General features: G+C 40.1%; 1 protein-coding gene across 2 annotated transcripts in view; it reads right to left on the reverse strand.

Moving 5' to 3' along the window:
* The window catches only part of IQGAP2 (IQ motif containing GTPase activating protein 2), a 293,312-nt gene that overhangs the window by 130,948 nt on the left and 148,119 nt on the right, over nucleotides 1-14,245 (reverse strand). For both annotated transcript variants that reach the window (XM_019462972.2, XM_019462973.2), the window contains 2 exons: nucleotides 6,073-6,150; nucleotides 2,656-2,732 (listed from right to left, as the gene is read on the reverse strand). In XM_019462972.2, coding sequence (XP_019318517.2) covers nucleotides 2,656-2,732; nucleotides 6,073-6,150 — 155 coding nt within the window. The remainder of the gene's footprint in view (nucleotides 1-2,655; nucleotides 2,733-6,072; nucleotides 6,151-14,245) is intronic.

The raw sequence follows: 14,245 nt of genomic DNA on the forward strand, positions 1-14,245 counted from the left end.
ATGAGCTGCAGCAAGCAAGACCCGGGTCAGAAATACGAGTAAAAAGGTGAGGACCAGGCAGGAAAAGAGGAAAGCAGACACAAACAGGAAGCAAAGGCAAAACCCCAGAGGATCTTAATGAAGTTTAAGCCCACATCAAGAAGACAGGAAACAAAAGACAAGTCGGCAGGGCTGAGAGAGAACTTTGCAGATCACACCAGGCCCAATGGGCTGAGGCAGCGGGATGGTAGTGCCTGGGTACCCAGGGGATCTTTCCACCTGGCTCCTGATCTATATACTCAGAACCTCTGACCTGCCTAATTTCCTGTCCAGTAATGACCATTCAGTACACTAGGAATGTTGCTGTATCCCCAGCCAGGATATAATGGCTGGATATGTGTTTGTTCATTTCCAGCATCACTTCTAATTATCTAGTGAGAGCAAACCCATTGTACTTATTCAAGAGCTCTGCCACCTGGTTTCCAAACGCGTCTTGCCCAACAGAGGAGAATATTGGCCTCATTTGAGTGACTGTACCCTAAACCAATCAGAAAAAATGTTTTGATAAAAAACAGTAGACTAGGGGTGCCGGGGTGGCTCAGTTAGTTGAGCATTTGAAAAAACTGTAGACTAAAAAATAAAAAAACAAGAAAAAAAAAAAAGAAAGAAAACAACTTTGGACATATGCCAAGAAGTAGCCGTACAGTAAGTTTACGACAGAGAAAAGTGAATAGCATTCTCCCAGGGAATGCTATTTATTGGGCAAACATTAAAGATCCTATTTAAGGTCAGATCTGGTGATTGACAGGCTCATTAGGAATCTGCTGAGAATGAGTAACAGTAATGGAGACTTCCATGATAAGTAACTGCCTGAATGAGAAAATAATCCTAGAAACTATACCAACATCTGCATACAAATGGCAAGAATAAGAAGGTGCTTTTTCTTTATTTACCAAGCTGTTGAAGCCACTGTTAAAACTATCACAAACACATTCGTAAATCTCAGTGCAGTTCTACATAATTTCTGTGGAAGAACAGTGACATCACTAGGAAGGAACTCAGCACACCATTTCTCCATAAGCAGCTTAACATTAACACCCCAGGGGTCCACCTCAAGAAATCAATTTAAATTTGTCCAAGATACTCCAAGAGCATGCCACAGATTTGGAGATTAGCACTATGATGCGTGGATATGATAATGACATTAACTAATGGTAGCTAGCTTTCATAGGTCACAGAATCATTCTAAACTATGAAAAATATTTGACAAGGAATGTTGGGCAACACATCTGAAAATATTCCTCACAATAAGCACTTGTGCACAAAAAGCTTTTAGAAACACGGCTGGCATAATGATATACTAGCCACACATGAAGAGGCAGGCAGAGAATTGTTTTTTCCACCCCTGATTCTAAATTACAAGAATAAAAAGAAATTACGGAAAAGGCACCTAACATTTGGTCTATATTTGTGGCAGCTGTCATCTTCCAAAGAAATCTTGCAAGTACTGATCAGGGGGGAAAAGTCAAATTATATGACATAATCAAAATTCTTTTCTAGTAGGCCAGCAGTGCAATGACTTATTGTAGAAACCTTTTCCTTTGGAGAGGAAAAGAGCCAGGAAGAAGTTAATATAAACCTCTATGCAGAAGACTCTGCCAGGAAAATGACTTGTAGTGATATAAACACAAGGCAGATGTTCTAAAAGAAATTTAAAATTTAATTAGACATGAAGTCTTCCAGCCATTACCTGTGTGTATGCAAGACAACAGCCACAAAGTGGGTTTTTAGAATCATCTTTGTTACCATCTAAAGATAACATTTCTTCCAGGCCAGTAAGATAAAAAATGATCTGTGAGCTAGCAGAATTTAAGCAATTCCAAAAATAAGGTAACACAATTGCTTTAAAATAATGAATATATCTTGATTTGATGAATTTGTATCAACTCCTATGCTGCTTCTTTATCCTTATGGTGCAAGTTCTATTGAGCAAAGGTCAAAAGAAACTATCTTTATATTGGACTTTACCAGCCTATGGTAAGAATTGAAGCTAAACGATAATTTAAGAGTACCAAAATTGTAATGACCATTAAAGCTGCTCATTTGATGTATTTTGGCTATATTTGTAAAGTAGACCATAACTCAAGAATGTGGTAACATATTATGAGATTCCCTAGAAGTTTCAACTTAAATTTTCTCAGTATACTTATAGGTCTTTAATTCATTTTCTGGTTTTCTATTTTGGATTAGATTTTAAAAATTAGAAAAAGTATTTTTCAAGTTCAAGGACTGTATTTTTGTGCCAATTTAAAATATTTTGTGCTGGGACACCTGGGTGGCTCAGTGGGTTAAGTGTCTAACTCTTGGTTTCAGCTCAGGTCATAATCTCAGTTGGTGACTTTGAGCCCCCCACTAGGCTCTGTGCTGGCAGTGGGGAGACTGCTTGGGATTCTGTCTCCTCTATCTCTGACCTTCCCCCAACAGTGTTGTCTCTCTCTCAAAATAAATAAATAAACTTAAAAAAAAAAATAAAAATTTTTGTGCCAAATTCACAACTCAACCCAATAAAAAAATTTCTTCAGATTATTTTACTTAAATAAGATCCCTCTTCTAAAATAGAAATCCCAGTTCCATTTAAATCTACTCCCTAGACTTCTAGCTGTATTTTTTCCTCACCTCAATGCATGAATGCAATATATCATTCTTGGTATGTTTTTCCGGTCATAAACATCTGTTGTTTCTGGATAAAATATCTGGAAAATAAAAGAAACAATGTGTTCATTATGTTTTGCTTTTCATAGTTATTTTAAATCTCTCAAATGATGCTTTGATTGTCCTCGCTGTAGTGTATTTACTTAAATTTAGAGGAACCTCTCAAATGTTGGTTCCTCTCACTCTACAGGCAAACCCAGCGCTCCACCTGGTCTCGTCGGACAGTACGCCCCCTAGTGGGCTCAGGAGAGTGACGGGTTCTCAGGTGGCTACTCCAAGAAGGCTGCGCCCACAGGGCTAGGTGGGCAGCTTCAGTCCACGAGGAATGGGCTGATTCAGACTCTGCTTTCTGTAGCAGTGTCATTCTGGTGAGGGACCAGAGGTACCCTAGCCTAAGAAGGGTATCCATCTTACAGCGTTTTATTATAACACTAAAAACCTAGCTACACAGTTGTGTAAACAAATATGCACACACACAATACGCACTGATATTTTTTTCTTCTTGAAGGAATATATTTTACCAGATAGAATCTGGAGAGTATTATCAAGGGTGAAAGAAACATTAGCTATAATCCCACTTTCCAGATTGTTACTACTATTAGCATTTTGGTATATATTCTTCGGTATGGGACTTTTAGTATGTTTCTCTGATTTTTTATGTTTATGTATGCATGTGAAAACAAAACTGTAATACTATTAGCCTATTTTGACACACTTAGTAGAGCTTGACCATTTTCCATCCATTTTGTAAGAACATTCCTTTTAATGGATGTGTATGAACCTTTCATGTTTCTGAACAATAATTTAGCCAGTTCTCCATGGCTGAACTTTTTTTGGCTCCCAATTTGTCCCTATTAAAAGTCACTGCAATGAACATCCCTGAATTTGCTGAACGCCTGATTACTTCTTTTGGATGCACACCTAAATATGGAAGTACTGAATCGTTAAGTTTGAACACTGAGGCTTTTAATACACATTGACACTACTTTTAAGCTTGAAACGAAAAGCTTGATAAGAAACAGATTTCACAATAGGGCATCAAACTTCTCTGTTCCTAAGCACCAAAAAATGGATAATTAGGCTGGAGGCTTCTAAGATTAAGATAAGCACACTAGCACTGCTGGCTTTCAGTAAATATTTTAGAAAAGGTGACAGAAAAACTAAAATTAAATCATGTATCATACGGTAGCATTAGACACTCAAGTGCAGTTTTCTGTGAGACACTGAAAAAAGCTGAGAAATTAAAGAAGCAAAGTTTCCTTGGCCACAAATGTATAGCCACTCAGGGCTTCAAGCAATGGCTGTAGCCTAGGAAATTTCAAAGGTCTTTTCAACTTTCCTTTAACACATTTGCTTTTCAAGCGTTAGCCAGAAGAGGATTCCCCATTCCGAAGAACGTGACCAGGTTGAAAGTTCCACTACAGAAAAAGATCATCACAACTCCCCATTCCCTTTCCTTTAAACAACCTTTTACATTTCTTTATATCTTCTACATAGAAATACATATTTATATAAATACTGTTTCAGCTCTTTTAGAAAACCTTTATGAATTGGTCTTCTTTTGACAGTAAGATGGGATCAATTTATTTAGCTCACCAGAACATTTTATTCATTACTGTATCCCCAGCACGTAGCATGGTGCTGAGCAGACAGGAGGCACTGAGTATTGATAAGTGAAGGCATTAAAAGGAGTCAAATACATCAGCCAATACACTATTGGACTCTCATTCTTGCAATGAGAGTATGCAATCACTTCATAAAAATCAGTGTTAAAACAGAATCTGCTACATGGAACTCTTATTTGGCTTAAAATTAAGGAGAACCTGGTCTAAGACACACAATTGGAAAAGGTTTAAATCTAATCTATGAAACCTAACAAAATTATCCTAACTTAAATAATGGTGCCTCATACCAAAAATCCGATTTGAATTTCTTTATTAATCTGTTTACCTACCCAGTTAGTACATGCTAAATGACAATCTAGAATTATGAATTCTGAATTCTAACTGGTGCCCAGAAGGGAACAGCATTTTAGGAGAAGGGAAAGTAATTTGATTAAAAATCAAAGAATACATCAATATTGACTATTCTGAGATAATATATGCTGAGCTAAAACAGTTATGAGCACAGATATATTGAAAATAGGCATTCATAGTTTGCATTAAGGAATCTCTTGTTTTTGTTGTGGTGGGTGTTTTGAATTTAAACCTTGACTAATAATAATAACAAAAACAACACAGGTCTTACATCAGTAACCTATCTCCTTGCCTTCAAGCGGGACCACTCCTACACCATTTCTGTAAAACAGCTATACAGAATAATCAACAGAAAGGGGTGTACTATCGACACATACAAAAACCTGATGGATCTGGAGAGCATCGTGCTTACTAAAAAAGTTGATCTCCAAAGATTACCTACTTATGACTCCATTTTTAACATTCTTAAAATGACCAAACTATAGAGATGGAGAACAGATGAGTGGTTGCCAGGGGACAGAGTTAGGGAAATGAAATGACAAGTCCCACTCCTCCATGGTATCTGTATCTTAATTGTGGTAGTCACACAAATACATTCATGGAAGAAAACAGTATGGAAACACACTCACACCTGAATGCATCTAAAAATGGTGAAAAAGAAGTAAAGTCTGTAGCCTAGTTAACCAATGTGAATTTATTATCTTACTATTGTTACTAGATGTCACCAATGGGGGAAGCTGAACGAAGGATATACACAGATGTACTATTTTTGCAACTTCCTGTGGTTCTATAATTATTTCAAAATAACAAGTTCAAGAAATAACTCGACAATTTCTAACAAATGTAATTATTTCCTCATTTCCTCTACTTGTCTATTTGTCTCTCAGGCTTAAGGGCACCTGCTCTTTCAATCTAAGAAGCTCTGAATATTTGCAGAATTTTATTTGGGACAGCTATTTCAAGAGTCAGGGCTGTAACCCAGTAGCTTTTAACATTTAAAGTGATAATATGATTTATAACAATACTTTCTAAAAATACCTTTATCGCGATAATTTAGAGAGATACAATCTAGACTAAGATAATACATTATATAAAGTACACATGGCAACACAAAAAAGGGAGGTGACTATTTTAAATCAACTATCTACCTGTAAAGCTTGTTCTGACCTTGTTTCATTTATACACAGTTACACCTAGCTGCTCTCAATTTGTATACACACTTAATTCTGAGTTCTTGTCATAGATTACTTTGTATAGGCCTTTCCATATTTCTGTTTAGTCCTCACATTTGTCATGCCTGAGGCAATAAGGCCATCTGCTCCATTAACATACCCCAGTATACCAAGTCCTTTTTCATAATGAGGAGTTTGCAATGACCCCTTTTGGCTTCCCACTTCAGGCTTACCTTGGGTAGACCAATAGACTCCATTGCTCGTAACCACTGGACTGTATTATCTGTGTGTCGAAAATGGAGGCCGGATTTCTAATGCAAGGATGGGGAGAGAGGAGAAGAAGGGACCACGTGAAAAGTGAGTCATTTGTAACAACTTTATTTCATTAGCAGGATGTTTTCCAATTGTATTTCTCCTAAAATAGAGTTATTAAATCATAAAGTAACTGGAGACACAATAAAGAATACTAGGCTATCTCAGCAACACTGTTTATAGTAGACCATTCCAATTTCCACGATTCACATATTTGAGGTAACTCTGAACTAGAATCTCAAAGACCATTTAATGCCTAGCACATGCCTAAGGATGTTTTACGAGACACGTGTGCACAAGCATGCACGCACACATACACACACACGGTGTCAAGATTTTGCCAACCACGGCTGAAAAAACTAGCAACTTCAAGAAAAACGAGATTTTTAGAAGATTAAATGTCTTTTTTCCTGGTTTCTGGTTTCGGCAAAACATTTTTTCCAATCATAAATATGATTTCTGTAGAAAACCTGGAAAACACACAAAAATACAAAGATGAAAACAAAAACCATCCCACAATTCAGAGGTATATTGTAGTATCTCTTCCTCCTATAATTATTTAAAAATTTTTTAAAATGTTTATTTATTTCTGAGAGAGAGAGAGCGAGAGAGAGAGAGAGAACATGAGCAGGGGAGGGGCAGAGAGAGAGGAAGACACAGAATCTGAAACAGGCTCCGGGCTCTGAGCTGGCAGCACAGAGCCTAACGCGGGGCTTGAACTTGTGAACTGCGAGATCATGACCTGAGCCGAAGTCAGATGCCCAACCAACTGAGCCACCCAGGTGCCCCTCTTTCTCCTACAATTATTTAAAAACGTTTATTTATTTGAGAAAGGGAGAGACAGTATGGGCAGGGGAGGTGTAGAGACAGAAAGTGAGAGATAGAATCCCAAGCAGGCTCCATGCTATCAGCCCAGAGCCTGATGCAGGCTCGATCTCACAAAACGTGAGATCATGACCTGAGCTGAAATTGAGAGTTGGACACTTAAATGACTGAGCCACCCAGGCACCTGTATTCCTCCTATAAGTTAATCCTAACCTTTGCCTTGTGTAAGAAGTAAACCTTCAGTGGAAATGATTTACAAGAACTTTTTCTACCCACACAATGAGAATAGGCTTTCTAGGTCTTCCGTTTTTCTTTACAATCTTCATCGGCCACCATTTTCTTTTTTTTTTCTGCCCAGTCTATAACTATGGTATCCTTGTCTGTATCCAATGAAGTTTTATCAGGTAATGAAATGTTGGGAGCTTTAACACTACCTTGTGTTTTTAATTAGTTAAACGAGTAGCATAATGTTATGCATTTTATTTTCCATTTTAATAACTGTAATTACAGCAAATTTCATCATGTAATATTCAACAGCCGATCATCACATTCACAAAGCCTGGCTCTTCCCATCTTCTGTGACTTTCTACAGTCAAATAATTTATATAACAGAAAGTATTTTTGTTGCTGTTAGACTTTACAAAGCCTAAGTGAAATTAACATTTGATAAATGTTTATGCCTTTTTAATAGTGGCCATATTGGACTCTGTGTGGCCAGAGATTGGACTCTGGTGTGCCAAGCACTGTATGAAATTATCTCTAATTTTCCATGAATCACAGAGTTCTACTCCTGAAGCCCAGACTATACTGTATGTCAACTAACTTGAGAATAAAAAAATAAAAAATAAAAAAAATCAAATTATCTCTGATTTTCAAAACACTCTGCAAGGCGATTATCATTTCCCAGTTTTTAGAGATGAGGAAACCTGGACCAAAAAGATGAACTAATTTGCCTAAGATCAAATTAAGTGTGTTGAAATGAGATTCAAGATGAAGTCTCTCTTAATCTGAAAATCTTCCTTTTACTAACATTCCCCAATGTTAGAGCATAGAAACTCATGATGGTGGGATTATTCTCTAGATGGAAAAAATCAGCACTTACTATGATATCACCAGAGGCAGGAGAGGCAAAGGGAGAGGGAAGAGGGGTGAGAGGGAAAAAGGGAGGAGGTCGGGGAGAGAGAGGGAGCCTAGAGGGTGAAGGGCCAGGTGGTAGAGTCTGAGGGTGACTTAGCACAAACACCTTTTGCAGAACACAAACAACTGTCAGACACAGCCACTCTGACCATGGAGGGAGGAGATGGGAAAAATCCACAATCATCACATCAAGATAGAGAAGAGAGGGGCATCTGGGTGGCTCAGCTGGTTGGGCATCTGATTCTTGATTTCTGTTCAAGGTCATGATCCCAGGGTCATGGGAGCGAGTTCCGTGTTGGGCCCTGCATGAAACACGGAGCCTGCTTGAGATTCTATTTTCTCCCACTCTCCCCCACTCGCTTTCACCCTCTAACAACAACAAAAAAGACAGAGAAGAGCGCCCTAGGCACCACAAATTAACTCAATGTCCCACTATTCCAACTAAGATGGAACGACTGTTTTGATGGATGACAATGTAGTCTTCATTCCATCTTTTCACTTCCTACATAAAAATTACCAAAACACCAAACTGATCCTGCTTCCTGACAACACCTCAAAGGTAACTGGCCCTTGCTTCGCTAAATCTGTATTAGCATCACCAGTACAAGCCCAAATCTACACGAAGCCTCTACTTTATCCTCCTCATAGTCCCATAGGTACGCATTTTTTTTCCTTGCCACAAGTTAAATTAACCTAATTTTATTTGCCCCTTGTTTGAAACTTGGTTTCAGGGGGGAGGGGGTCTTCACCTGGTGGGCTTCAACAATCCAAACCATGGAAACAGACACCCCCATCCATTTAGTGGTCTTATTAGCTAGGTAACCTCAGGAAAGTTACAAATCTCTTTGAACCTTGGTTCCTCAGCCATAAGATGGGTATAGTATGCTTCTTTGAGCTGAGGAGATTAAATGAGAATATGCATAAAGCAGTTAGTTGTGAAGTACACCAAAAAGGCAATAAATATCAGTTTATTATAGTTATTATACGCTCTAAGACTAGACGCAAAGCTTTTGTTCACCTTAAGATCAGAAAAAGGTTTAGTGCTTCATGTAAGGGGCACTGAATGAAAGCGTGCTTATCTTGATCCTATTTCTGCAGTAAATAAAATGACAGATCTCAAATCCTTTATCCATTTTAAACATCTGAAAAAATGCTGACTTCAGAATCCTATGGGTACATATTTAAGAAGCAAAGTTCAGTGAGTAACATGCATTAACATCTTCAAGTTACTATATTTACTTCAGTTAGAACAAAAATGGTCTTCTACACACTTAGGCTCAAAATACTCTTTAAATAATTTTTTTTAATGTTTTAAATTTATTTTTCAGAGAGAGAGAGAGAGAAAGAGAGAGACAGAGTGTGAGCCAGGGAGAGGCACAGAGAAGAGAGAGACACAGAATCCCAAGCAAGCTCCAGGCTCTGAACGGTCCAGTGCAGAGCCCGACATGTGGCTTGAACCCACAACTGTGAGATCATGACCTGAGCTGAAGTCGGACACTTAACTGATTGAGCCACCCAGGCACCCCTAGGCTCAACATAATCTTAGTCCATTATAACCACTTTCACCTGTCGACTTTCTTTCACCAATTCTACATATTTCTATCAGACTAGGTGACAGGTCTATAGTCCTATTTAGGAAAGGGTTGTTAGTGTCCATCCACCTAATTTCTTCCAGATACTGGATCAGAAAGTAAATGCTGATTTTCTACTGCTGAGCTATTTCACCAGCAAATAAAGTTATTCTAGCTTAAATGGAATAGATGAGGAATTATTTAAGTCTTCTTTGGATGGTAACTTCTTACACAAGAGAATCAAAGCACTTTAGAACAAAGAGATTGCTTAAAAGCCAACAATTATTTTGATTTGCTTATTTTATGGAGAAGGAACTCTCTATCAGGCACTGTAACAAGTACTTTGCATGGATGATCACATTTTTTTCCTTACAGTATCTGTACAAAGGTTCAGACTATTATTTGTAATACCACTTTAAAGCTGAGGAAACCAAGGCTCACAGAGGCAGAGTTAGTGACGAAGCCAGTCTCTGAAGTACTCTGATTCTACGGCTTACTACTACTAACCACTGTATATGCATTTCCTACCTAAGGCTCACTTCAGTAGTCAACAACTATTATAAGTCTACAGCTATCAGTGTTGTATTTGAACAGATATTGTTTTCTGTCCTTGAACCTCATCAAGCTCAAGGAATGCCCATCTTTCTCCCCTCCTCTTTCTCTCGTCCATCCTAGCCACCGTGGGAACACCCACTGATCTTTAAAGCGCCCAACATGGAAGCCTTGGCCTCTTCACCGCCCTACCCCTTTAGAACTGGCGCTCTCTCCTTGGTCACATCCCACTGGCTGGCCACCCAGACATCCTCTCTTCGCTGCCCTCTACCCATTTCTACCACCTTTGCAGGTTGTTTTCCCTCTTGCATCCATTTAATTCTCGTCTGTGCAGGCCACTGTTACCAGTCACTTGGGCTGAATTATCCCCTCATCGGACTGCCTCACCCTCATCCTCCCATTTCTTCTCCACATGGCAGCAGACCCATCTTTTTTTTAATGTTTATTTTTGAGAGAGAGAGAGAGACAGACAGAGAGAAGGAGCAAGCAAGCAGGCAAGCAAGCAGGCGAGCAGGGGAGGGGCAGAGAGAGAGAGAGAGAGAGAGAGGGAGAGAGAGAATCCTAAAGCAGGCCCCAGCTCTGAGCTGTCAGCACAGAGCCGGACATGGGACTCGAACCCACGAATTGTGAGATCATAACCTGAGCCAAAGTCAGATGTTTAGTCAACTAAGCCACCCAGGCGCTGCCAGACTCATCTTTTTAAAGCCATGATGTCCCTGTTTAACATTTCAAAGGCTTCCTCTGTAGTAACTTAGGATGAAATCACAGATCTTCCAGCCTGGCTGCGTGATCTGTCTCTGCCTCCACCCTGGTGTCATTTTTCACCACTGTCCCTCACCGCAGCCTTTCAGCCACTCCATTTGTCTAAGTTCTTTTCTTCCTCGAGTCTCTCAAAAACAGGCTCCTTCATCTCTGGACTGTACTCCCCACTCCCCACTCCCCACCCTTAAAGCTGCACATGGATGATTTTCCTCTCATTTTTCCTGCCTTAGAGTAAACAGCTCTTCAGAGAAGCTCATCTTCTGTCTGTGGCTACCTGTCAACAACAGTGGCTTTAATTCCTTCCCTCCTATACTCATCACAACTCACAATTGTATACTCGCTTATAACTTGTCTCCTCAACCCTAAATGCTGTGAAATCATGTCTGCCTTGCTCACCACGCTGCCTCGTGTGCCCAGAACAGTTCCTGGTACAAGCAGGTATTGTAAGCACCGTATAGATAAATAAGTTCTACCCCGTATGTGTTTCTATCATAGTACTTTATCTTCTTTCCCTGTAACTTCATTAAAATGTGTTATATTGTTTGTCTGCCACTGGAGCAGTGGTTCTTAAAGCTAGGCAGTACATAAGCATCACCTGGGATAATTATTAAGCGTGTAGCTTCCTGGGTCCCTGGCCAAGAGACTCTGCCTGACTCAGTAGTCTCTGGTGGGCCCAGGAGCCCACATTTTTACACACAGGCATCAAGTGACCCTACAGGAAGTCTGAGCATCATACTTGACGGAAGAGTATCAGACTCCAACACCTCCAGTATCAAAGCACGGAAGGAATGGAGTCCTTAGGCTGATTTGAAACTACTTTCTCTTTTCTTTTTACTAAACAGGTCTTTCCCTTGCACCTACTATCCTACTATGGGCTACAGTCTACTCTGTTCACTGAGGACACTGCACGGACAACATACATGGTCCCTGCCTTCATGATAAAGGTCATCATTAAGGTACACCATGCTGCATCGAAGAGAGACAGTGTCAGGGGCCAGAGCACACACGGCATGGTCACATTACTGTGACCTGGAGTCAGAGGTAGGGGTGGCCAGGGAAAGGGCACTCATCATTAGAAGGTTTAACTCTACCACCTAGGTCACCTTTGTAACCTTAATGAGGGGCCAGGGTTGTACATAAGCTGGCGAACAAAGAGGATGGGATGGCAATGAGAGCTCTGATCGGCTCAACTCAGAGCCATCATTGCCCAAACTGAGGCCTTCAGAGTTCAGGGACAGAGCCTGTGCCGCGAGACACAGCGCCTAATGGGCAGATCATATTTTATGGCTGCAGTCTAAGCAGACGCTGCAGTGAGAGCCCACACTCACTGAACTCATGGTTTCCAGAAGGCTTATCAAAGGGGTGGGCCTGTGTTAGCCTGAGTTCCCTTGTGTCTCAGTCCCATGACTGGGTGCTCCTTGCCAAGGGCTTTAGTCCTACAGAACCCAAGAACAGGAAGTTAAGTCTCCTGTTCACAAATATCTGACTCCTTTCAATTTTGTAAAATGAAGGAAATGGCCTTAACATTTTATGATTATGTGGTAAATCACTATAAGTTTCTTTTCAAAGACATTAGGCATTCTCAGAGATTTAATAAAAGGGGGGAAAAGGTGGGGGGAGCACCTGGGTGACTCAGTTGGTTAAGCGTCTGACTTCAGCTCAGGTTATGTTCTCACGGTTCATAGATTCGAGCTCTGCATCAGACTCTGTGCTGATAGTGCAGAGCCTGCTTCGGACCCTTTGTCTCCCTCTCTTCCTGCCCCCTGCCCGGCTTGTGCTCTCTCTCTCAAAAATAAACAAACATTAAAAAAAGAAACTAAAAAAGAAAAAGGAAAAAAAAAAGCCTCCTTTCTCCGGTGAATCAACAGAAGGGTAGTCTCCACTGGTCCTGTACTTTTTTCCCCACATCACAGCTGGCACCAACCTGCTCCCCGCGCCCCCCCCCCCCCCCGATGCTATTTCCCGTCTCTCTGCCCCTCTCCTAGTATCATCCCTTCTTCTGTGTATCTGTTTTCCAGGGCCCGATGGGCAGGAGTGGCAAACACAATACTTCCATCTCTCTTAAGGTTTTGTTCAGGAATGTCATCACCTGCCTGTGCTCCACAGGTATTTCATTTTGTAACAAGAGACTGGAAGTACTTCCCCTGTTCCAAAGAGAAGTGCTATTCATTCAAATAGTAGGCTCTCTGATGCCAGGAGGAAATAGCACCTGTATGAGTTGCCTTGAGAGGGTCCACAGTTAGGATGTGGACAAAGTTGTATTCAAAGGTGTATGGTGTGCCAAGAGGAGAAACGAATTAGCCCAGCCTCTGTTCTGAGGCTCCACGGAAGATCTTGCTGGTCTGATTCTCACCACTCCCAATGTCAAAACAAAATACCCACAATTCCCTTTCAGGACAGGCTAGAGCCAAGCCCAACCTACTACCCTTTAACTCTGTCATCAAATCTACACAACTGTTAGTAGAAATAGGCCTAGGGCTTGGTAATAATCCTTCTAGAAGCAATGAAGAAAAAGACGAATTGTGCTGCAAAATGTGGACAAACGTTAATTTATTTTGTTGTGTGGGGATACAAATATTTTTTTTCTGTTCTTTTTGGAACTAAAATAAGTCTTTTTCAAAATTAAAAAACAGTAACTTTGCCTGACTAAATCAATGATTCAGTAAAGTCTTGTGAAAGGCTAGCATAATAAGTTAAAGGCTGGGGTAAAACACATGGCTTGATAAAGTCAAAAGTACTTTAACAAACACAAACATTTTTTTCCCTAACATTATCCAAGGCAGAAACTTCTGCTCAGTTATCTTTTAGACTAGAATATGAAAACAAACGCAGAAGATTTCTCAATTCCTCTTCTCTATGGTTAGCCCAAATAGTAACTCAAACATTTGCTCTGAATTAAATACACATATTTTATCTATCTATGTATCTATGTATCTGTCTATTATAATTTATTGCCAGGTTAGCTAACATACAGGGTATACAGTGTATTCTTGGCTTCAGGAGTGGATTCCCATGATTTATCACTTAAATACAACACCCAGTGCTCATCCCAAGGGCCCTCCTCAATGCCCATCACCCATTTTCCCTGCCCCCCAAGGCCCCCACACCCATCAGTCCTCAGTTTGTTCTCTGCATTTAAGAGTCTTTTATAGTTTGCCTCCTCTCTGTTCGCAACTATTTTTTCCCTAAATATACACTTTTAAAAAATAAATCTTGTTTCAATAACAACTGAAGGGTAGTGTGAATC

This window comes from Panthera pardus, unplaced genomic scaffold, assembly GCF_024362965.1.
Source record: "Panthera pardus isolate Hobbes unplaced genomic scaffold, ASM2436296v1 HiC_scaffold_2, whole genome shotgun sequence".
Classification (NCBI taxonomy): Eukaryota; Metazoa; Chordata; class Mammalia; order Carnivora; family Felidae; genus Panthera; species Panthera pardus.